Genomic DNA, 25,050 nt, shown 5'->3' on the forward strand with positions numbered 1-25,050 from the left:
GTTATTTCTCAAACTTCCAGAACGAAAATCGTCACTTTATGAAGCTACGGAATCTCTTTTTCCGCCTCTCTTACGTCTCGGCGAGATACCGAACATTGCCCGTTGCAACATTGCCCACGTTGAAATCTAGAAGTTTACACCTCGACGCCTCCTCATCTCTTTTCATGCCATCTTTTTATTGTTAATTTCTATTCATGAAATACGTTCCTGTGCCACCGCCGCGCCATTGCGGGAGCGATCAGTGAAAGAGGAAGAAAGAGAAAAGTTGCGTCTTTTTTTCTCTCTCGTCGTCCTTGCCACGTTTTTTTCTCACGAGATCCTTACGAAAGACCATTAATGTCTTTATTTTCATCGCGCCCTCGCAATGCGCGACTTATAAATCACGGGACCTCGCGCTTTTTTTCCCTCGAGATTCTCGTCTTTACCTTACGACCCTTCGAGGGACTTGCATTTTATTAACTTTTGGTATAGCTCCTGTCCTCGCGCGTCCCGCCTCCGAGTAGTCTCCGGTAGCGAAGCGCGTCGGTAAAACGACGTAATTCACCAAATTAAACGCAGAACTCCACGCCGGATAATGGATATTATGCAGCGATGAGCACCGTATTCCACGCGTTTCTTTCTCCGCCCTTCTCCCTCCCGGAAACCTCCACCTACGCTTCCGTCCGCTTGTTGGGCAAAGTTAATTAACGAGCGAACAGCCGTGCTCTCTCTCCCTCTCTCTCTCTTTCGCCAGCCAGAAATATCCCGGTCGGTCAAATTCGGTGACACTACTTCGAGAGACAATCCGCAATTAGAACAATAATTATAAGCATCGGTAGACCACCGGGAAATTAGGACGTTTTTATCGAGAAACTCGATGAGAAACGGTCCAATGAAAATATCACAATAGTTTGCGGGGAAGCTACCGTTATTTTCGCATTGGAGTAAACTGTTTGTCGAAAACCGCAATGAATTCCAACGAAATTCGTTCCGCGGAACGAATGCGATGCTCGCCGTTTATCGAATACGAGAAATAAATGCTATTAAAAAAAATCCTTCCTCATTTAAAAAAACCCCGCTCTCTCGTTTTCTCTTTGTGTCGCGATAATTAATGTACGTAACGCGCGGGATAAAATAAATATCGGACACTTTATGGGCGAGAAATGTGCGGGATTAAATACGGACTCTCTTTATGAATAATCGATAATAATGTTCAGATAGTAAACACGTAGGTTTTCTTGGGGAGAAGGATCATTGAAAACGGACAAAAAAAAAGTACATCTCCACGAGTGGCAACGATTTTCAATAATGTAACGCAAGCGAGTCGTATCGAGGGCGCGAGCGCGACGCGTATAATATCGATAACGTGTTGCGTTCGTAATTCATTCAGTGACCGGAAAATGACTCGAATGAAAACTAATTAAAGATATTTATCGGCCGGCGCATTGCGCGATGAGTGCATGTCGTGTATACGAGATTTGTTAATCGAGAATTAATCTCAACTGGTCGGACACAGGAAAGTACGGGCAGCGACGATAAGGGGGACCGTTGGAGGTGCCATCGCTGTGTTAAACTCGAACAGGGTTAATCCGGATTAAACTCCGGTAGCCCCTCTGCGCTACCAGTAAAACTAGAAAGGGCGAATACATCCTGCGATATCTTCGGCCAGGCGAGTCTCAGAGTGTTGTGCGCCTTGTACGCGGATTACAAAGTTACCGCGGAATAATAAAACTCAGTCCATTCGCCGAAAACTTCGTCCGGCAAACGTTCGACATTCGGTAAACATCGCCGGCATAACGGCGCCTTTACAAGTAATTTTCAGAAAACTTCCAACAGTATTTAAAAAGAAATGCAGATCTCCTCTTTCAAATCTTTTTCGCTGAAATTTTTAAGTTTTTATATATTCTTATTATACTTTTCTTTTTGTCAGACGTGGTATCATCGATTTTGAGACCACCCTATTAAGTATTACCCTTCTTTCGCGAACAATTACAGGATCGTATCTTTCACCCCTTTGTAAACATCCGTGGTTAAGTTACACGTCCGGTTCGGTGAAAGACAGGGAATTGCAAGTCGCAAACAATACTGATCGCGCAAACGCTACACATTCGATGGTGAAACTCGACCCGACTCAGTCCAACTCGAGACCATGAGAGGTCCATTATACCGTCGAAAGGACAAAGAGATTGGGAAAAGACAAACAGTGGAGGAGAACAAGCGTCTCAAAATGTCCGCCGACACTTTTCTCGACGCAGACACGAGCGTGCGAAGTCTTTTAGAGAGACCAGGGCCGTGTTTTTTGCCCGTGTAATTAAACGCCCGGACACGGCACAATAGTGAAGACGACAAAGGCGAAAACATCTCCCCGAAAGATGATTTGTCCCCTGAATGGCACAATGGACATTGAACATTACTTACTGAACTGATGGACGTCGGCTACGATAATTTTTACGCGACTTTAATCGAGGTATAGTTTATACGCAGAACTATTGGCAAGATTGATCTTACTAAATTAAATTATACTTTGAATCATTTCGCACAATTTTTAATCGGTATTGAATTTTTTTTACGCGTCATAAGTCGATATAAGTCGCGATCACGCGATTGCACTTTTTCGCACAAGAGAAAACGTTGAGGAAACGACTTCTTCTTGGTTCGAAGCAAGAAGATGTATACAGGGATACGTACTCACCTTTGAGAGCCGCTGTAACAGCACGTGACCTTCCAACTACCTCTGCGAGCTGTGTCTTGTGCTTTATGGCGCTGGTGTCGGCTTGTTCGCTAAGCGCGCGTTGCAGCATCCTCTCCGTTTCCTGCTCTTTGACCGAAAGTGCCTCTCGAAGATGATCGGCGTGTATCTCCGACTGCAATTTCAGCTGCCGCCGCATCTCGTCGTCGAGCTTCTTCTGCTCCGTCAGCAGCTGAAACACGAAGACGGATACTCGTGAATACGGTATATAATGGACAATATGCATACTTTATTCGTTCGTTTTATAATTTCTACCATATTGCATAAATAATTAAAGAAAGAAGTATTTTATGTTGCAGAAATAAAATAATATACCTATAAAAAAATTTTTTATAAGAAATGTTACGTGTTATTTTTTTTATATTCTTTTGCCTTTCCTAATATTAATGTTGGTTATATTTCAATATAAACTCTTTACATTCTAATAAATATAAGTGCATCGCGGAATTGTAACGTCGCGTTCCTCAGCCCTTTCCAATCTCCTATCCACGCGAGATAAGAGAAAATAAACGTCACGTGAGAGATAAGCCAAAGTTTCAGGAAACTATTATAGGTAAGACGTTGCATGCCGGTGCCTTAAAGTCTAGAACAAACAGTGTCTCTCGACAGCTCGGCGATATTGTTGCAAGGTACAGAGAGACGAGAACAACACGGTGACAAAAAAATAATTTCCTCGGGATTTGCGCCACTTAACGCCATTTATTTGAAAATGAACTGAAAGTGTACGAAATACGTAAAATACGCTAAGAAAGAAAATTCTAATCGGAAGGAATAGAATTTAGCGAAAACTTGGTTAGTTATTTTTCCTTCGTAACCATTGAGAATGTCCTTTTTGTATTTAAAAAAAAAAAATCAGAATCCCTGAGAAGCTGTGTCTCCTGCAATCACCACCCTCGGCGCGATAATGCCGTTCAAGATACAAGCCTCAAGGCATTAGCCTAATGAGACTTTGATGAATTATCCGCACTTAAGGCATCACCGGACCGTCCTCATTGGGCAGCGACCCAAGCCTCGAAAGTCTGATACATCCTCTATCTCCTGTCTGCCGACGTCGTTTCGCCTCACTTGGTTCACCCTTTTACTCCCTAGCCAACGTTGCGTTTCGTATACAACGTCTACGGACCCGTGTTTCTGGGACGGTTCGCGGACATGCACCGGCATCCGCCACCATCTGAAATCTCTATGTACCGAGAACCCATGTCAATAATTAACGCCCGGCTGACCCGACAACTTCGCCGACCCGTTTGAGGGAGTTTCAAGGGAGCGAGAGGGATTTCTATCGATACCATAGCCTTCTCGATCGTTATTCACCCACATCTTAGGTTTCGCGACCTACGAGGATAGATCGATGAAGTTCTAGAGATAGTCAATGTCGGTAATGTACGAATAACTGCAGTTGTCTTTGCGCAAAAGGCGCAAAATGCGGTGGAATCAAGGACAAATGGAAATGAGCCGCAATCTTAAGGCTGGCTATTTTTCACGTTGCTGTCGTCGATGCTGCAACAATCTAAATGCTAAAAAAAGTTACACTTGTTCTTTGACAACAAATCTTAATTTTTATAAAAGTAAAAAATTATAAAATCTTTTTTGATTACTATTTCCTAATTATAGAATATCCCTTAACTATAAATTTATTTTTTCACGTAAATTATTTGAAATTAATCGACATAAAATTGACATTTTATAGATAATAAAAAATTTTTTTAAAATAACGTGAGACGAGACTTTTCCATTCGGTTGAGCTAAGCTGGCTCCAGCGCAACGCTCTATAATCCGTTTCGGCAAATCTAAAACACTTCACTAACACCGGTCGCATGCCGCAATTGCGCCAAGCCGGATTAATTAAATACGGTAGAGGAAAAACGAGCCGTTTATATTCACGCGAAGTCACGCGAAAATTGTTCCGCTTGCAAAATACTGCGACAGATGTTTCTGCTCCGTCTATCGTCGATTATGGAATTACAGTGTTTACTTTGTCGCAATTATCGTTCTACTAATTATTCTGACATTTTTCTCTGTTCAGATTAAGAATCGGAAAGAACGGAAAGATTGTTATATAGGTGTTGTTATTAATACATGCACTACTTAATCGAGCATCCCGTCAAGGAAAAATGATAACAATATTCGCACATTTCTCTTGTGATTTAAATTGCAAAGAGGTCCTTTCATTACGGTTGGGCAATGCAGTTATATATCTCGTACCCCTCTGTGTATTACGTTTATCTTTCTCTTTTTTTCCCCTCCTCGTTCTCGAATGCTGACGATAACGAAATTGCGCTCGGTTCTCGCGTTTATCTCTCACGAAGACGGATTCGAGCGAACGAAATCGCAGCGGTTTTTCCTGGGCGCGTAACTAATTTAATGACGACGATTTGTACGGCAATCTACCTGGGGATCGAGCGACGGATGCGACGGGCGAGATCCTCCCCGAAAGAAAGGAAAACGGATTTGGGGCTATTAACTCGCGCGGGTCGCGCCTCGCCGACTTTGCCGAACGATCGAAAGTATGCGGATGGAAAAAGCTCTTTCTACCTAGATATCGTGGACAGAGAGCCTCGCAATTCGCGCCCGCGTGCGATGGCGTCCCACGCGCTCCTTTTTTCCCTTATTTAATATAAAATCGAGATTGATTTCCTCTTCTTCGTTCTTAAGAGTAAAACGACCGTAATAAAGAATTTTCAGAAGTTACGCGTATCGTAAATCTCAATGTAACTCTGGTGAAGCGAAAGAATTTTGTCTATAAAAATCCTCTAAACCGGAGAATAGTTCATCCTCATCACATATCCTCCATATCTTTGTTTTGCGTTGATGGCAAGTAATTATACATACGAGAAAAGGCTCGCGCGAAATGTATTTATTATCTCACGCGAATTCCCCAGTTACGAAATACATTAGACTTTACGACAATGATTCTGTCAGCCTTTCCGACTCCAATAAAATATTCTTCCTGTTTTGCAACGTGAGTTAGTCTCCCCATTCGACTTCAAATAAAATGTCAAATGTCAACCAACAATTTTAAAAGTGAAATAGTTTCCCAGTCGATAGTTTCCTGTCGGAAATGAAAGGCTTTTCGTTAAACTTCTAAGCTGCAATTAAACGAAGAAAGAATAATCTTATTGTTCATATTCAATCGAACTTTACTTCTTCTTCGTTTCAATTCGTGATTTGATAACCATGACTTTACGCTGAATTGAAAATTTCCAACAGATGAAACCTTACGGCAACATTTTCCTTAAGTAAAAATTCTCGAAGAATTCGTCATTGACGTAAAGAATGAACGTCTCTAGACACTACATATTATTCAATTAAAGACTCAATGAAAATTCAGAATACCGATGACGTCGTCTTTAAATTATTCCAGAATCTTGGTCTGCAGAATAAAACAGATATCTGAGATTCATGGGAAAAGGCGCGAGCGAAAAAGGAAATTGATCTCCGGATCGGGAAGAAAAACATTCAGGGAAGATGCCGCGATCGGTACAGCACGTACGACCGCAATGGCGTTAATGTGGGAATTTTTCTACTTACAAAGACAGGAAAGAACGCGCTTAAACGCTCGCTCTTTCGCGCGGTTGGTTAGTCGTCCTATACACGTCTAGCAATATTTTTTCTACCGGCGAGCGCTTCCGTCGTAAAAGCGGATATACGATCGGCGCCACGTCGCGCACGTGCGCTAAAGATCGTTTCCGAAGAACGAGTGCATCACTTCGCGCCCGAAAAGTGCGGCTAAACAACTTACCCGCAGATATAAACGTGTGCATGCGCAATAAAGACAGAAAGAGAATATTCGAATTAAAATTAAAGGAACTTAAACATTGCTAAAACAGTCTTCTCTGTAGTTTAAATTAATATATATATATTTCTTTTCTAGAAATTAAACTATAAGCTCAATGCGGAAAAGAGCGTGGGATTTTCACAGACTGTCGCTTATTATTGTGGAATTTATTAGAGCTTCTGTAAGAATTTCTATTAAATACCGTAAATTTTAATTTGTTCGCGCTTTGACGAGTATCGCGCGGCGATGCGCTGCGAAAACTGTACGGAAAATGGTTCGAACGAGTTTCACTGCTCGCATTTTGTTTCTATAATAGACGATGGGTAAGCTTCGTCCGTGCGCGAGACAAAACAAATCGTGACAAAAGGTTTCATCGATAATTCACGTCCGTCGCGGTAAATAACTTTTAGGTGTACCGCCATCAAGATATTCCGTGACCGGGCTTGGACTGAAATCCCAAACCGTGAAAGCAGATAAGAAACTATGAATTTTTCAAGCTCTCCCTACGATCTTGGGACGTATCCCTACGGCTTCATGGAAAAATTTACTTATTTGTTGTGATGTGAGTATAAACAAAAATGAAACATTTGATAAACGGTGGTCGTTTCGGTTGATTTATATTTTACATTCATGTACGATATGTATATATATATAAACACGTGCATCGGATATATACATAAAAAAAAAAAAAAAAAACAACTAATTAATTCCTCTAACTCGTTCGAAAAAATTTGACACATGGCCTTTCCGATGACCGTTTCGTTTGGCCAATGATTTGTAGCGTGACTTTACCTCTGCTTTCGCAACGTTGCAACGCGTTAAAACAAAAACATTCGGAGTCGCTCGCGTTGACGAAGACGACGACGAGTTGTTTTTCCGAGGCGAACTACGTGTTAATTAAATGACGCGAGAGGGGATCCTTCTTTGCGCGACGAGCAGCAACGCAAACGCACCGTAAAGTTCGCGACGACGACGATGACATGACACACTTTCGTCGCATTTGCCCCGACAGCTCGCATCAACTGTCGCGGGACGAACGATCGTTTGTTAGCGGCAACTTATGCAATGATTACCGTTTAATTAATTCCGCTGTCTTTCTCATATATATATGTAATTTATTGGATGACGCAGGGATATCGGTCAGCGATACACCCGGCCCGTCCGTGATGCATTAACGGTAAAATATTCGACCGGACGTTAACGAGCAGTACCGGAAGCTCGTAGACAAATAGCAATTAGAGGACACCGCTGTTCCCGTTCGAAACGAGAACAAAAGGTCGTGCGAGTCCGCCGCGCCGATCGATTCGACAAGATTTATATTCGGCGGTGCGGCTCCGGGAGACAGAGACCGGGGATATAAAAGAAGAGAGTCCCCGGAAAAGAGCGGTCGGACAACTATGAGGACAGTGTGAGTCGCAATGGTTCCTCAGCAGATACCTCTCCGGTAGCATACGTATGACTATGGCACACAAACGTCGTATACTCCAAGGGAATAATATCGCCCGTTGCTGTCGAAATATTGGCGCCCGGCCAAATGGAAATAAATAAAAGAACCAAGAGGGACTGGCGTTGCTGGAGCAATCCTCTGACGCGACACGCTCGGACATATCACGTATGTGGCGTTAGACATCGATGCCTGCACCGATTTAAATTCGTCATATCCGAACAAAATACCGATGCACCTGTGCCACGATCTGAATACAACCGCGTGGAAAGCGATTCGGTCTCGATTTGACTCACAAAGTTGGCACGTTCTTACTAAACGCGGAAGGAAAGACATTTGATAAAGAATTATTAAATCCGAAAAAAAAAAACGCATCACTGGTAGACTCTTTTAAAATGTAACTTTACGAAACAACGTTCGGATATTACCTTATGCGCGGAGCCATTCAACTTGAGAAATCTTGAAAAGTAGTAAAACGTGATGTTAAGCGGCTATGATTCAAGTGACCCGTTGTTACTTTCTTATTCCGTTATTTTCCGACGCTCTTTAATGAAGGCCCGCTTTATCACCGCTTTATCTCTCTATTCGTTCGTCTTACAAGCATTATTAAGCACCATCATTTCCACCGCTCGGTTTTTAACTACCTCCCTCCATCTTACCCCATCATTTTTTCCTTTCACCGTAAAAAACATTTCCTTAGAAATCTCGGAAATTTTTCGCGTTTCACACGATTGTTGTCGCGGAACGATTTAATGAGAGAATCATTTTATGCCATCCCTCTTTAATTCGCGCGGCTATATCCGCAACAGAGCTAGATTTTAGACGTGAACGCGTGGCTGTACAAAGTCTCTGAACGCTACGGCAACATTAATAACGGCGCTAAAGCTCGCATTTATCTGTATTTGTACACTAAGAGAACAGGGATGGAGCGTGTGAAAGCATGCAACATCGGCCGGTGCGCTATTCGCACGCCAAACAAGGCGCTTTGAAGCCATCTGAATCATATTTGAATATATTCTCTTGTCACATATGTATGCACACCATAGAATTATAGAATTAGTTTCTCCACAGCAGAATGTACGAAGTACGAACGAAAAGGCATAAGCTCGACAGCATACAACGAGATAACACGTCACGTTACTTTCGCAAATGACGATTAATAAATTTAAATATCTGTTATTCTCAGAATTTATTTTTCTGTAAATTTGAACCGTGCTCGCGATCCATGTTTAAATTAAAAATATAATGAAAATATTTCCTACCTTTTTCGCGTGCTTATCTTCAAGCTCAAGTCTCTCTTGGTTAACCGCGAGGCTTATTAGCGCGTCCAGCTTTTCTTGAGTTGCGTCTTCACCCGTCGTTCTCAATGCCGCTTTTACTTTAGCTTCGTTGACTGTCTGTAATTAAACAATTTTTCTCTGAAGATACCTAGTGACGATATTATCGACGCAATATTATTTTACGCGAAAATCACGTTGTTTTAGCACGAAAGCGTTTCAGAAATATAAATTTGGAGACTACGAGGTTGACGTTAAAATAAATAATGCTAACAACTCACTCTTAATTTCTCCAGCTCCTTTTGCAAATTGTTGACTTTGTGATACATATGCAGAACGAATAAATCGAAAGCTTCTTCGCTCACAGACAACTTCTTATCATGAATATTTATATTGGGAAACAGTATTTGCAATTCTTCGTTAAAGTTCTCTCGCGCTGTCTGAACCTGCTTCCAGTAACGCTCCGCAACGCTACCACTCTGTAGCTCTTCGGTATATTTTTTCTTGGCTTCATCCACGTCGTCCATAATTTTTCTAATATTCCGCCTTGCGGCCGTTTTAATGTGAGCGGCCGCTTCGAGCACAGGTTCATCAATTAGATTATACATACGTTTAAGAGAATCTAACGCATCTTTTGCGTGCTCCTCCGCCTTCTGTACGGTCTGTTTCCTCTTTTCCGTCGCCTCCTTTAACCTGCGAACGTGACAAATCTGATTACATAATCGATATACAAGTGAAGTGTGAAATGATTACGTAAGCATAACGACAATCACCTTTGCCAAACGACTCCGCTTATCGTGGTGCCAGCACTTTCAACTACTTTGACAACATCCTGATTGTATTCCTGAAGCGCGCACACTGCCTTGTGATAGGCCGCAATAGCTTTAGCGGCAGCTTCGCCACAGTATGTTTCTAACTCGACAAGATTTTGCGGCATCAATTCATCGCGTATAGTTTTAGGTGGCGACTTTGGCTTTTCAACTATAAAAATATAAACTATTTAATTATCTTCCACATAGATTTCGTGTAAAATGATTGCAAGAAATAATGTAAACGTACCAACATCTACTTTTTCACCCTTGTCTTTACTAACACGAATTTCGGTATGACTCTTGTTAATAGGCGCTTCTTTCTGCTCGACCAATGGTTTAAAAGCTGGCTTGGGCGCTACAGTACACACATGCGATTGTTAAATGTTAGTAAGAGCATTACTTATTAAGTATGTAATATGTAATCTATGTAATTCTAAAAAGTGTCAAAGAAAGGAACAAGATCACAAAGGAGAAGGTATGAGAAAGAAGGCATGGGTAAGGAATTAAGGAATTAGGCATGGATTGGGACTCACGTATATATTCTACAACTTTTGCGCACTGTATTCTTGTCTGACCTGGTTCTGGTATTGATGCCTCCTTGATGAACAGGCCTAATATCCTGTAAAAAAAAACATTCATATTTCAGTGACATCAATAATTAACTATTAATTTTATACATAATTCTTATTTTCTTACGTCTCCTTCAACGTTTCGAAAAACGTAAGCACGAAGTCAAAGTAGCTGGAGTCTTCTTGAAAGATAATTCGGATAGCTTTGTCTGTGCCAGGAATCCATCCTTCGAGAGTAGCTCGAAACTCTGGATCTCGTTTCGCATACGTTAGTATTCCTAAGGTACCTATTGTTACAGCTCCTAGAGTTAACAGCGTCCCCGATCCCCGACTTTTCTCGCTGTTATGAAAAACGCAAGCAATTAAAATAAATCTATATAAAACAATTGACTTTCTTTTTCCTTCTCTCGTGATACAGTACACATCCAAAATTATACAAATAGCCAGCGTGTAGGTCACAAAAAAATAAGAGCACGCATTAATAAACAACGTGCCAAATATTCTTAAGATTCATGTTCCGTGTGTACCTTTTTGACGGTGCGGTCGAATACTTAAGTCCAGTAAACCTGGAAATAAGTCTGACATCCCTGCATAGCCTGAAAAAAAAAAAAAAAAAAAAAAAAATACAAGACTATATTTCTTTACGCATACAGATACAAGACGCACACAATATATCAAAAGATTAAGTTAAAGTTATATTACTCGTCGAACGCTTAACAACTCTCATGATCAATGATTACTCAACAGAATCCAGATACACTAGTGGTAAAATCATGAATGTAGCAGATGTCATTCATAAAATTACTCATTCTTATTTTAGGACTTGGGAAAACACATGATCGGGACATAACCTCACCGCGTTACGATTTCACCGCACGAAATCACACATGAACAGTTTGAAAACATGTCAACCGTGTTTCGGAATTGACGAGGCGCGAGGACGATCTCCGCGGGATAACGACAAGCGTCTGACAAGCAATAATACCTGTCGAGACCCGGATGGACTTTGGCCGAAGGACTCACCTTCCATCTGGCTCGTACTTGATGCGCGCCCGCGACTCGTAGTACCTGGCAGTCAGATGTAGTCTGGAGTTGTGTTTTTTGACCTGAAAGGGTTAAAACCACGTTGAGATCAGAACTTCTGGAGTTATGTAAGCCTCTTGAAAACATGCCATCTTTGTCACGCGCGCACGGGCCGGGAAACGTCGCCCCCGCGACGACGGACGTTCTCGTCGAAGACCCCGCGGGATCCTCCGTCACCGTGGTCACGGCTCGTCCGACCCCACGACGCTCGTCGTTGATCGCCGGTGACGCGCCGACGGCGCGTGGAGTCGGTCGGCGCGGTATCGTCGCGCGACACTGTCGCGAGGACACGACGACGACGTCACGGTACGCGACGACCGTGTGTCATCGCGCGGTCGCTCCACGCGGTATTTCGACGCGCGCGATCTTTCCCGGACGATCGCACGGCGCCCACCCGCAAACTTCTCGCACGCGGCTACGTACCCGATTCAGACCGTTGCACGGAAATTTTAATCCAATTCGGAACATCCTTCCTTCGAGCGGCCGGTCGGGCAGCCAACGGGACTGCGGGAAAAGGGGAACGAAAAACGAAACTGCGGCACGCGGAAGGGGGAGGAAAACAGCTGGCTGGGCGACACACGACACACGACACACCGGAATCGGGTGGAACTGCGCGAATAGAAGAATGTTGCGTGCCGTGAGCGCGGCGCTGCGAGGTGGGTGTATACGCGTGCCCCACGGCCGATCCCACGATCGGCGACCGCGTTGCGAGGTCCTGTCACGCGTCAGCTCCGCGTCGCACCACGATACACCGGGCCGATCTCGCGTCACGTCGCGTCGCGAACGACGGAGTGCCGCGCGGCGTCGGGAGGTTAGGTTCGCTGTTCCGCGAGCGCCATGACACGCCGCTGGCGGAGGGAACGCCACGGAATTGGAACGTGGGCGAGCGAGCGCGCGCGCGTTTGAACGTGCACTTGGAGTTCTCCGTCTCGTGAAATTTTCTCGACTGTGAATTTTCTATCCGCGAGATCATGTTCGGTTCATTTTTTCCTAATTAAATCCGGTGTAAATGAGACTCCTGAATACTCTGTATGTTTTAATTCGAAGAAATCGAGTGTAAAGAGCAATCCATAAAGTCCAACGTTCCACGCGGTTGTACGTGCTCGAGATACTCACATAAATGAATAATACGTGACCGCATATATTTCGGATGTATATAAGACATTCTTCCCCGAGTTTGTAATTTTTAAAGACCCACATAAAATAGGCACACAGTTTACTGAGTTTGTAAAAAGTATATAAAAAACCAGTCCGGATTGAGATTACATAACGGCAGTTTTACTTATTACTTGTTTATTTTTTATCTTGCAAGTATACACGTACCGTACGTGGTGTTCTTTCAGGAGTTGCAGCGAGAGCGACGAGCAATACAAGTGTATTAAATTGCGTTGCTTCAAGATGCAATCCCGTTTTGAAGTCTATACAGCATAGAGAGTTCGGAGCGCTATCAATCGCTGTTCGGAAATGGGCAGCTGTCGGACCTATGCAACATAAAACATTACTAAAGTAATTAAAGTATCATATTGCAGAAGTAATTTTGTGGAACATATTGATTTCTATGCGAGTGAGATAAATAACAAGATGCAAATTGTTGTGTAAAAGCAACGTAAATGTTATTCTTTCAGCCATGCAGCGACGGAAAATCGTCTGGGTTTGCCAGCAGCCGAACCTGTTACTAACGTGCCAGTGAGAACGTTAATCAAGTTCTCTCTAACGTCGGGAAAGCGGAAGACTGTGAAGACGGTTATAGACCGTTTCTACCGTTTGCACTGGTAATATTTCAAGCGTACATCAAGCGCATTATAATAATCCTGAAAGATCTTGTATCGTGGAAGCCAAGATTCTCGAGCGACAAACGAAATGTTGCAGGGGTATCTGGATCAGAACGAGGTCGGCTCGACATAACAAGCTGTGGACGAAGACGACCGCCAGGAAGAAGAGACTGCGCCGACACGTGTTCTGCAATGCCACGCAGTCGACGCTACTGGACAAGATGACGTCCAAGTATTGGCGCAGACGGCATTATTACATCGACGATCCGTACGAGCCGTATCATAACCGCGAAGAGTTTATGATCACTCGGAAAAACCCGTTACCTTAATTCTTACCTAATTATTAATTGCTAGACTAAGCTTTCAAGCTACAATTGTTAAATTGTAAGCTTTTGATTTAAGGGGTATTAAAAATGATGCTATTAAAGTGGACCGTGTTCTCTCTCACTAAAGTATTACGCTTACTACGCGATCAAATGCTTTATAATCTATCTTCTATCTTTTCGAATGTGCCATCGATACACATTTCAGATTTATTATCGAGGCTTCTCTAAACGGTCAAATAAAAATTAGTATTTATTACTGTATGTCGATAATATTATATAGTATTATTAGTATTATCCTAAATAACAGAGTGACGTCAATGATGTATTAATAACGTCTCAATGTCAACAATACGTTATCGAGACGTGTTTGGACATCACCCTGCTACTTGGGTATATATAAACAACAAAACATTTTAATTACCATCGAACATATAAAACATTTCTTCACGCAAATTTCCTTCTCCCCCATGCATTGCAGTAAGAATGCTGGTAATTGACAAAATTTGTGTGCCTAACGATACGTGCGATTCACGTTTCCTGTCGCAGATGTTATTTATTGGCACGATCGATATCGCTTCAAGATAAGATAATATTGTGCGGTATCTTATCGTACATCTCGCGAGTATCTCATTACATTCAACAATTTCCTCGTAGTTTCCTCTTTTCCCCCTTTTCCGTCGACCTGTCCAAACTCACATCGAGATCAGCCTTTTCGCCTTTTTATCAAGGGGTCACGTGGTCGTACCCCCTACGTGCCGCACGACACTCGAGAGAGCGTGGCCGTGGCCTCTCGGTGATCTCAGTCGCGTCTCGTATCTCACGACGTTTGTGCGCCCCTCGAATCTCGTCGGTTTCTCTCTGTTTCGCTCCCCGCAGTCCCCGCTCGCCCTCTTGCCGCTATCGGCGATAACGTTCGTCGAAAAAATGCCCTATCGTGGAAAATTACGACTGCTCGGTAGAGCGTGTGTCGCGTTCGGTAACGCGTGCGGGAGCGGGAAGAGCGAGGGCAATACGTGTTTCGCCGTCGCCAGCATTGCCGGCAGCCGAAACTTCTCCGTCAGCCGCGCGCTCGATATGAGGTGAGTAGGTAGTGTGGAATCCAGGGCCGTAACCAGACGGCGCGGGGCGGGCGTGCGGAAGGTATGTTTCGGGCCTCGGGTGATCGGCGAGCCTTCGAGCGTCCCCCGATTTCGTTGCGATCCCATCGCGATTCCATGGTGAACCGTCGCTGTCGCTCCCGACATTCCCAATGCTCCAGAAACCGTCGTTCCGATCTCAAGACGGTATTTCTAATCCGATTCCATTTGAGATCGTCGTAGGGATCTCGAAATGCTATTCAGTCGTTTTGTTGACTGGATATATTTCTATAGATTCTCTAAAAGACGAAAATTAAATGGTGAATATATACATTATACTCTACGCTCGTCCTATTTCACGGTTCGGCCGTTCGTCCACGTCTGCCGGAGTCACGCGCACGACGCACATATATCCGTCGTCTGTCTCTATTAAAAGAGAATGTATCCGAAGCTACGTCTCCGGGATCCGCCCGGAAATCTTTCTTCCGTATAAAGATCGCGAGATGATAATCGGTTGATTCTTAAATGAAAAGGGGTATAGAAGGGAATAAATAAGGACGAAAATCGGTAACGTCGCAGGAATTATTCATAAATAATTAGAGACGTCTGGCGGTATGAAAACTGCAGTTTCACGTGGAAAAAATTATCTTATCAATTGCGTTTCTTTTTCCAAAGTTTGCGATAGCAATAATTAAGGTTCTTAGAGGACTCAGAACGTGAGAACTACAAGCCACAACGCAATGCATCTCGAAATGTCACTAATTGCTATATTTCGAAAGACTATATAAATGTCCATTTCTATCAATGCAGATTAACTTTAATCTCGATTTAATTCACTTTTTATCTTCTTTTAATTTTCAGAACTAAGAAAAGATTAAAAGTAAGTTAAATTGAAAAGTTTATTTACGTTGGTAAAAATAAAACACACACACACACACACGCGCGCGCGCGCGCGCGCGCGTACACACAGACGCAACGTGGAAAACACTAATAAAACGTATGTCGTTTTTATCTTAATGGACGCACGTGTATTACGAAATTGACATTTAGACGTACATTATCTATTCCTTCCTGCCATTTTACAAGAAATAAATTTAAGGGAAAAAAGGAAGGAAAAAAACGAATATTGCGAGAATTATTTCTTAGAGAGCAAAACTATATTTCAACTTATTTTGATTTCTCAACTGTTATCTACAATTACCTATTGAGTTCTCGATAGCGTGTGATTTAATATTTAATTCATCGTTCCCTCATACTTGTTTCGTTACGTTTCACCGCTTGTCGCGGTTCCGCTTCCGCGGCGAGCGCGAAATGATCAAAGACGCGCCACATTTAGAAAGTCTGATACACACGTGACGTAACGTGGCACGATAATTATCCCGACCGGCTCTCGCGACTTGACTTATCCTAGTCGATTAACGCGGCATATATTTTTCACAGGTTCGTACAGTTCACAAGCAAAAGCGGAGGCCCGCAGCATCTCGGGGTCCAGCTGAAGCAGGGGGGTGACATCATCGCCGTGTCCGCGGTCGACTCGCGGATACCGAACACCTTGAAAAAGTTTCTGGAGGGCGGCGATGATCTTCTCAAGAAGGCCAAGAGGTAGGAGAGCGACTTAAACAGCTGGAGACTTCAAACGGTCTCGGAGGAGTGAGGAATCTGTATATTTTCGCGCGAAAGATTAAAATTGTACATTACAATATTTATAAGCGCTTAACGCGATCTGCAATCGTCTAACGTGATGACGTAGTTACTTCTTGGCATTAAAATGTGGACAAATTATGACTGGAAATAATTTGGAGTATAGATAAGCAACAAAATAACAGTAATGCTACTCTTCAATTTTGTAATTACTCTCTATTATGGTTTTATTGATCATAAATACGTCAAATTGGATTGATATGATAAGAAGTTTGATCTCGGAATTACTTTACAAGTTATTTTTTTTTCTATCTGGAATATATATTCCGATATATACATATAGTATTATGATAACAGGTTGTGCGAGAAAAAAAGAACACAATTATAGTAATGCTACTGTAATAACCTTGGGAATTAAATTCGTCTCTTGATTGAAGTGATATATGATTAAAAGTTTAACCTTGGTATTGTTTTACAAGTTATTTCTTTCTTGAATTTGGGATATACATTTTTGAAATATCTCTATTATATATTAACGGGTAATACGAGAAAAGAAAGTGTCCGATCTCAACGTGAATTTGTTTCGCCAGGGACGACGATTTCGACCTAAGGAAGGCAGTAGAGAGGTTGGTGCTTTCGCTTTCGGCATTCGATTCGTGTGATAAAGTAGTTATTCCCCCTTTTTTCTTCCCTTTCGGCTAGTTATCTGTACTTGTTCTTCGCCCACGCACATAATATACGATGCCGTTGATTCTCACTTCGCCAGGATATATGAAGCCGCACCTTTCGTTAATCGAATTCCTTTTTTCCAACTGTTATCAATATCTTATCAAGAGTTTATTGATTTTGTATCCAACATTACGTTCATAACAGTCTAGAATTTTCCATTCGTGCTATTAACGGGTATTTTACTAAATTCCGAATTGTCACATATTCCCAATAAAGTTGCAGAAAATTGTTAAAAATGACGTAGGTACATACAAAGCACTCAATCAATTCTTTGCAATCGTGCAAAGTAATTTCTTCTTTCGACGAACAAAAAAAAAAGAATAAATTCATGTTATAATCCTTTGCGCGATATTTCATGTTCGGCGGAAGAGACGTGAAAGTGACTTTGAAACACGAGAGAGGAGCAGTACACATGCTCTGTGATGTAATCAATCATATGATGATTGCGTAACGGAATTTTAATCGTGTACAAACAAGATTATCGCCTTATCAAAATTTTGGCGATGAACATCCTGCTCGCGATCCAAATTATTAATGGGAATTTCCGGGACAAACGGCCTTCCAAACACGAGAAACAGTCATTTATAAATATATATACTCAGGATACACATTACATCTCATTACCGATCTGAACATAACGATTGACAAAAAAAGCCGGACATGTCGCGTGACGAACATGTAATCACACATAAGTGCCTCGTGAATTATTTTCGATCATTATAATGAAAGATTGCTATGCGTCACGTCATCACGTGACATTTATAAATCGTACATATATATTGCATGTTTTCTGTTGTTCGACTTTTATCGATCTCGGCTAAGTCTCGGCAAACACCACCTCTATCGATTGCAGTCCCGCTTAAATACTAATAAATACGCGTCATTGAGGGAGCTTTTAAGCTTTCGTACAGCGCGTTTTTACATCGCATTTTTGCATCACGCATCGCGCGACATTCAACAATTCGGTCTTCAACCGACTTTTACCTAACAGTATATTTTGATAGATCATGGCATACTTTCTTTGTAAACTTTTTGAATTTTTGCAATATCTTCAAAATTAAAGAAAATATAGTACACGAAAATGTGCGTGACGTCATAATGTTGTTGCGAAATCTTTTGAAGTTGCCGTCATCAAAGAAACTTTAGAAAGCTATAACTTTCTCAAATTTGGGTTTTTTTTTTAATTCAAAAAGTACTAAAAATCGGCTTAGATTCTCTACATTAATTATGGATACCGCTTAATAAAAAAATTTTACTTGAGAACCCAATTGAGTCTTATCATTGCAACTGACTCTCGATCAGACGCAACTGTTAATACTAACTTGAGACGGCGCTTTATTGTACCGCTGCCAATTGGCGGACTCTCAAGCTTCTTTGGGACGGCTAAAATTTTTTAAGTGAAAGCAGCACGCTCCGGTGAATGGAGGAGCCCTTATATTTATCAGTCCGTCGTCTGACACGATTGATCAATTTAATTTAAAAGTAAATGGAAATATAAAATGGAAATGGAAATACAAAATGCACTTCCATTTTTACTTTCAAATTTAATTTATAAATCATGTCAGACGACGTGTTTGACTATCAGTTCCCCGCAAACTGAGACAAGTGGTAAAAACGATAATTGATTCGCTAATAGAATATTCGTTTAATTATATATACCTTTGAGGCTTCCAGTGTTTCGGAACATTCATTTACGCAATGTTGCTTTCGTTTACTGTTAATTCGGCACAGGTCATAAAAACAGGCATGAACATTTCTCCACGCACCATTATTTTATTTATAGAAGAGATAAAATTTTTTTCTGTTAAGGTCGAATGTTTCCTACACTTTTCATGTTATAATGTAATAAGCTATATAAAAAATTACTGCTTGCAGTATGTTATAATCGTATGATGGTTGTGTATGATGTTTACTAATAAATCATAAGAATAGTAGTGTAAATTATATTTGTAAATTATTCAGTTTTCACATGTTTCTCTATATTATTAATTAGTTCCTTCCGCTGCAATTTTAAGAAGAAGAGCGGTATTCCTTTGAAAATGATGTAAAGAGAAGAAGCAATTATATCAACAGAACTTATTAGAATAGCATTCTTCTTCTTTTAGAATGTGATACCACATATAATAAAAGTTATTTGAATGAGCATGTTATACTTTATTAATATTGAATGTCTCTTTAAAGAAGTCGTGAAGGTAATTTTGACGCACAAAGGACGCACCAATTTAAAGATTCAAGTTAAATGATAATTTATATTACACGTCTTTCGTGACAACTTTAGACTTTGCCCGCAACTCTGTTACGTTTTTCTGTTACGTAATCTCATCTTTGCGAAGCGTAAATCAATGAGGAAAACATTTGTAAAAACTATGGGCATACGTTGCGGTGCAATTAACCGGAAACGGCGGCACGGCGGAACACAATAGAAATGTAAATCATGCTCGGTTCACCCGCATCAATTTAGCAGCACGGAATTATCGGCGAGATATTGAACGCCAGCAGTAATTGATGAGATTTAGACATAGGAGTAATTATAATAGCGTTATTACACGCTTATTGCCGTAGGTCGGATCTCCTATGAAAGCCCGTTTGTTGCGTACACAGAACCGCTGGAATCGCATGTCACTCATCGACAGCGATTACAGTGATTATCAATTAACAAGATTGCGCATGGAACAGGAAATGCGGGACGCATTTCTGCATGCGAATAAAGGCCAAATTTCCTCTTTTCCTGTTCTTCGCCGTCTGCTTCCTTCTGCCTCTTAAATAATACCGCGAAGCTTATGGACACTCACACCGTAGAAACAAAAAAAAACGTGCTTAACCAGGCCTCGCGTGCAAGTTGATTAACTTTTGATCGGATGATTCCGAAGCCTAATCCAAATGACGCTGACTTGAGCACGATCGATTACAGAATAGTCGCCGAGGGACGGAGCATCACGCCCGAGGTCGACGTGAACTTTCTGGCGCCGGTCACGCGGATGGATAAGCTCGCCTGCATCGGCCTCAACTACAGCGGACATTGTCTGGAGCAAGGTATACCGACTCCGGAGAGTCCGGTAGTCTTTAGCAAATTTCCCAGCAACATCATCGGGCCGCGCGACAACATCCTGCTGCCGAAGATCTCGGACGTAAGTCGACGGCGAACGAGAGGAGGAGGAGGAGAAGGGAAACGCCGCGGCCAGGTCGAAGCGCGGGGTGTCCTTTGATCGTGTCGATTCCGTGTTGTATCTGGAACCGTGTATTTTTAGTCCGCCAGGATTACGTCCCGACCACCCCGCTTTCGTTTTCGTTATATCCACTTCAGGCCGTGGGCATTGCGCTTTATTGCGACAGCGACTTTTTCTTTACAAGCGGTTTCTTGCGAGGTCCGTAGTTTGAATTGTTCGACACACCGTCATTGATTCATTGTGTAGCTTGTCTTTGACACTCTGAATAAGTAGGATGCAGCACGTGATGTTTGTACATACGTTCCGGAAATCGCGCACGCTCGGTCGTATAGCCGGATTAAAGTATGATTGATTTTCAAATTTGCAGAAAGTCGATTGGGAGGCCGAGCTGGCGATAGTGATCGGCAAGAGATGCAAAGGCCTCAGTAATGACGACGTCGAGGACTGTATCTTCGGTTATACGGTGGCGCAGGATATATCGGCGCGCGACTGGCAGAAATCGAAGCGGAACGGCGGTCAATACCTGCTTGGCAAAGCGATGGACACGTTCTGTCCTCTTGGCCCGGCCGTGGTCACCAAGGAAGCGATATGCGACATCAACAATCTGTCCGTGAGGACATGGGTGAATGGCAATTTGAAACAGGACGGCAATACCAGCGAGCTCATCTTCAAACCTCACGAAATAGTCGCCTATCTTTCGCAGTTCGTATTTTTCACAACGATACGCCGACGATGCGATTGAGAATACGCGCAATAACGATGCTAATTAAAAATTTCAGATTTATGACATTGTTACCGGGCGACGTGATTCTTACCGGCACGCCGGCTGGTGTAGGATTCACACGCAATCCACCTGAATATTTGCAGGTATGTTCTTATTAATAAATAAATTAAATTATATTCTTCATCATGTGTGTATAATCTGCGTATTTTACACTCGATCGCGTGTTTCAGCGTGGCGATGTACTTGAAACCGAAATCGAGAGTCTGGGACGTCTAAGAAACAAAGTGATCTGAGACCAAAAGACGGAGCATACCTTCGGAAAGCGTTAACAGAACTTCGTGATTTTCATAAGACTGGACTTACGTTCCTTCAGGGATCGACATCCGCGATGACGTTGAATCAAACTAGGATTTGTAGTTTGATTTGTATTTGTAGGGATTTCGGATACGTATGTAAGAATAGGTACTCTCGAATAATGCAAATAATTTCAGCGCGATTGCGAATGTTTATGCCAGAGGTAGCATCGCCCCTCTTCATTCAGGGCACAAACAGGGTGCCTAACAACATCGATAACGCTAATTTTTTATGTGTCACGTATTTTACGTACTTATATGATTAAAGCAAGTTGTTTCTACTACATGTTTTTATCTCGTACCATCCCACATAAGTTTAATAGCAAAAAATTTATATCAAGTTATACAGGATGTCTTAGATTTTCTATTTTGTCGAATAAAATCTTTCATAAAATCACACATATAAAAGATAATTTAAAATATTTGAATAAAACGCGCGAAGGGAGAAAAATTATATTTTGATCGCAATATTTATTCGCGTGCAGTAAGCTTTAATTTATGTAAACTACTAAATTGTCAGTGTAAAATAAAATAACATTTTATTGGCACGAACATTAATACACATATCCAATTATGCAAAATACAGCAAAACATGTATTTGTGATATAATCCGTTTATAAATATACGTTCTATCACAGGAAATGCATCAGCATATATTTATATAAAGTGATGAAATAACAAATATATATTCGGAATTATTATTTGTTATTTGCCAATACATTTTGTCAAATGTAACAAACTTGGCTTGATTTCCATCATGATGTGACCCATTTTTATGTCAAATTAGCATAAATTATAAGAGTATTATATATATTAAGTCATTGTCACTCAATATACGTTAATCTTAATTAAAAAATACAAACAAAATCCTAATATACATTTATGCACGTTAGGACTCTACCTGTACATCGCTATTTTGAACAAATTTGTTATACTGTTCTGGAATTCCTTTAAACATTTTCACTTTAGCTCGTATTTGCTTCCAAGTTAATTGATCATGGTTCTTCTTGTCCCTCGACATTGCCTGCACAGAGAACACGCAGATAATCATCTACTTCTTAGGGATATAACGATGACTTTACTTGCAGAAAATCTCACCTTGTAATCCTCGCCGTACTTCGTTATTAAATAAGTGAGAAACTGCGCTTGTCCCTTCGGTAATTTGAGAAGTCGCTCTCTAGGAGCTTTTGCATCGGCTTCCAGCTTCTCCGCCACGTAACTCTTTGCCGCGGTCACCTTCACCTCTTCGCTCTCGTGATTCGAATCCTCGCTTCCCGCAACTTTCCTCTTGGCCTCCTCCAGCATCTCGTGCTTTACATTAGGAATTCGCACTGCCTCGTTTGGGTCATACGCCAAACCCATCTTTTTCAAATTGACACGAGTAGATATCTTGTTCTCCCATGCTTTCTTTATTTGATCACTAAAAGTCCAACGTAATACAGTAAATAAATACTAAATAGCGATTAATGGTATGTTACAATAAGCTTTTGCAGTATGTTGGGTATCAGTTACACAAGTTCTAGGTTAGAAAATTTACCATGGGATCTCCGGTAGTTTTCGTAGCTTATCTCGCAGCCTCTTTCGATTCACATTTGGATTGAACTTCTTCTTGCGCTTTAGCTTTCTGATTTTTTTTATTTTCATTTTATTCGAGATATTTTCTCAACGCACGTGTGTACGAGTACTGTACCGCCTATTTAACTCAACAACGCGTTCCTAAAAACATCTGCCGATCCGCGGCGTGTATCGAGCACGTGATTCGTCTAGTTCCGGAAAACGACGCTACACCGCGCATTCGCAATGGTAGCGTGTCGTGAATCAAAATTGCACCTGACATTTTGGCGTTCGTATGCAATTAAAGGTAAAATTAAAAATATAGTTGATCAAAACAGCTTTAAATTGTTTCAATCAATAACCGTGACGCGCGTTCAAATGATTAGCGCGTTTAAATTAAAATGGAGTTAAAATTCGAATGAAGAACTCGCGTCGTGTTTTTGGTATAGCGATCGATAAGCGAGGCGTCTTTCGAAACGTTTTTTTTTTTTTTTTTTTTTTTACATATGACGGTGTTTCGGCATTTTCTGCACGCTAAATTGATAACTCATTATACAAAAAACTAGAAAAAGATATACGCGCCCCATTGTAATGGGCGCATTTTATTTATGTTAAAAAATATTAAACTCTTTCTCTTTCTTTATAGTAACTATAACTTTAAAAAGACACACAGATAGCGTTCTTTACCCTTTTATTATAAGCTTAAGAAAAAAAGATGTAAATTATCAAACAGCCGAAACAGACAATCGTAAATTTCAGCAGAAAATCATTACGAACCAAATTGACAGTTCAATCGCGGAGAACCGGATGAAGAAACGGGGAAATATCTATCGAGGGGAAGAAACGTCAAACGGGGGAAAATGGCAGAGCTAGCACAATGAGGAGAGATCAACCACCGGAGACGATTCTCCGAGCGAGGCAGCGCTTGACGCGATCGAGGGGCGGAACCCTCGACGGAAACTCGATCCTCTCGAGATGAAATAGACCCCGACAACCCCCCTGAATGATTCGCGTGGGAGGGGGCAGAGCCGAGCGAGCCGTGCACGTCGGAGTTTTCGATAACTACTATCAATCGACGCGTGATATCCGTGATAAAGACGCGTGTGTATGTAAGTGCTCCGCTTGTCACCGGGAACAAGGCAGCCGCGTGATCGTGAGGTGTCAGTGTATTTCCGGCGATCCCGATGTGAATCGCGATGTCTGCCTCTCTTCCTGTCGCTCATCCCCCTCCCCTTCCCTCGCGCGTCCAGATACTCCCGAAATCGGAATCGGAATCGGAATCGGGATTTGCTCCTCCACGCATTTTTCAAGTCGATTTAGTCTGATAGTACGCCTCTTTGATTGTGTTCTTTCGCTGATCGCGGTCGAGCAGCGTCCGCGAACTCTTCTCTCTCTCCCCGCGCTTATCAAGCTCGACGAAGCTCGGGGGGAGAGAACAAAGGAACGTGTGGGACGATGCGCGTCCGGCGCGAATGCGAACGGGTCACGCAAGGATCTTCTTCGTTTGGTCAGACCTAGATTCGGCGTAGTGTTCATTGTGGCAGCTCGCATCACGTAAATGCGGCCGCGGCCGGGTCACGTATTGGGCGTATATAGGTACGCTGATAGATTTCCCGGAGTGATCGGCGAGAGAGAGGTGTCGCGTACGATAACCGCTTTAAAAATATCCGCGATATGGAATCTAAATAGTTTTAAAACTAATACGTCACGTCTCCGATAAACGCGGCTCGATTACAATTATTGTAATCTTCGATGATGTTGTTCTACGCGTTCTCGAAATAATAGATAACGGTAGATTACAGTTGACGTTACATAAATACGTTATTTACGAGCTGTGCAACAAGTAAGTAAATCGGAAACAATTGACGTCCGTTCGGTGAAGTTTAATTTTTGAAGAACCTCTCGAAAAATTCGAGAAGGATTTCTTCTTTTTATTTAAATTTAATTTAAAGTTTTCACTTTTACTTTGAAATTTATTCCTGGTTTTAAAAATGAGAACCTGTGTGGAAAAAGTTACATA

General features: G+C 41.9%; 5 protein-coding genes across 11 annotated transcripts in view; 3 read left to right on the top strand and 2 right to left on the bottom strand.

Moving 5' to 3' along the window:
• Mitofilin (inner membrane mitochondrial protein mitofilin) overlaps window positions 1-12,245 on the bottom strand; it is a 32,458-nt gene extending 20,213 nt beyond the window's left edge. For 2 of the 6 annotated variants that reach the window (XM_077403310.1, XM_077403311.1), the window contains exons 1-10: window positions 12,112-12,245; window positions 11,629-11,711; window positions 11,133-11,201; window positions 10,733-10,945; window positions 10,612-10,655; window positions 10,284-10,391; window positions 9,998-10,205; window positions 9,506-9,917; window positions 9,210-9,344; window positions 2,672-2,900 (exon numbers count right to left, since the gene is read on the bottom strand). In XM_077403310.1, the coding sequence (XP_077259436.1) occupies window positions 2,672-2,900; window positions 9,210-9,344; window positions 9,506-9,917; window positions 9,998-10,205; window positions 10,284-10,391; window positions 10,612-10,655; window positions 10,733-10,945; window positions 11,133-11,201; window positions 11,629-11,711; window positions 12,112-12,156 (1,546 nt within the window). In that variant the 5' untranslated portion in view covers window positions 12,157-12,245. Of the gene's footprint in view, window positions 1-2,671; window positions 2,901-9,209; window positions 9,345-9,505; window positions 9,918-9,997; window positions 10,206-10,283; window positions 10,392-10,611; window positions 10,656-10,732; window positions 10,946-11,132; window positions 11,202-11,628; window positions 11,712-11,777; window positions 12,025-12,111 lie in introns of those variants that run through there. The other 4 variants (XM_077403313.1, XM_077403314.1, XM_077403315.1 and 1 more) reach the window with 4 other exon arrangements.
• Window positions 12,205-13,887, top strand: Mrpl35 (mitochondrial ribosomal protein L35). The gene is made up of 4 exons (XM_077403320.1): window positions 12,205-12,344; window positions 13,032-13,194; window positions 13,314-13,460; window positions 13,558-13,887. Exons 1-4 carry the CDS (start codon window positions 12,314-12,316, stop codon window positions 13,787-13,789), a joined length of 573 nt encoding a protein of 190 aa, XP_077259446.1. The 5' UTR covers window positions 12,205-12,313; the 3' UTR covers window positions 13,790-13,887.
• A 688-nt stretch (window positions 13,888-14,575) lies between these two features.
• LOC143895878 (oxaloacetate tautomerase fahd2, mitochondrial) lies at window positions 14,576-21,757 on the top strand. Of its 2 annotated transcripts, XM_077403318.1 has the most exons (7): window positions 14,576-14,865; window positions 16,303-16,464; window positions 17,094-17,129; window positions 20,144-20,360; window positions 20,767-21,101; window positions 21,179-21,266; window positions 21,354-21,757. In XM_077403318.1, the coding sequence occupies exons 1-7, from the start codon at window positions 14,711-14,713 to the stop codon at window positions 21,414-21,416; spliced, it is 1,056 nt and encodes a 351-aa protein (XP_077259444.1). In that variant the 5' UTR covers window positions 14,576-14,710; the 3' UTR covers window positions 21,417-21,757. The 2 variants fall into 2 exon arrangements, with proteins under 2 accessions (XP_077259444.1, XP_077259445.1); XM_077403319.1 differs by lacking the exon at window positions 17,094-17,129 and having other exon boundaries at window positions 14,577-14,865.
• A 241-nt stretch (window positions 21,758-21,998) lies between these two features.
• Window positions 21,999-23,202, bottom strand: LOC143895880 (nucleolar protein 16). Its single transcript, XM_077403323.1, has 3 exons — window positions 23,014-23,202; window positions 22,575-22,896; window positions 21,999-22,500 (listed from the first exon to the last, which is right to left on the bottom strand). Exons 1-3 carry the CDS (start codon window positions 23,118-23,120, stop codon window positions 22,366-22,368), a joined length of 564 nt encoding a protein of 187 aa, XP_077259449.1. The 5' UTR covers window positions 23,121-23,202; the 3' UTR covers window positions 21,999-22,365.
• Window positions 23,203-23,951: 749 nt separating this feature from the next.
• LOC143895875 (atrial natriuretic peptide receptor 1) overlaps window positions 23,952-25,050 on the top strand; it is a 94,299-nt gene continuing 93,200 nt past the window's right edge. The window contains exon 1 of the mRNA XM_077403309.1: window positions 23,952-24,873. The gene's annotated coding sequence lies outside the window, so the exon portion shown is untranslated. The remainder of the gene's footprint in view (window positions 24,874-25,050) is intronic.

Source organism: Temnothorax americanus, unplaced genomic scaffold (assembly GCF_048541705.1).
Source record: "Temnothorax americanus isolate GAGA-0224 unplaced genomic scaffold, ASM4854170v1 Scaffold17, whole genome shotgun sequence".
NCBI classification, from domain to species: domain Eukaryota; kingdom Metazoa; phylum Arthropoda; class Insecta; order Hymenoptera; family Formicidae; genus Temnothorax; species Temnothorax americanus.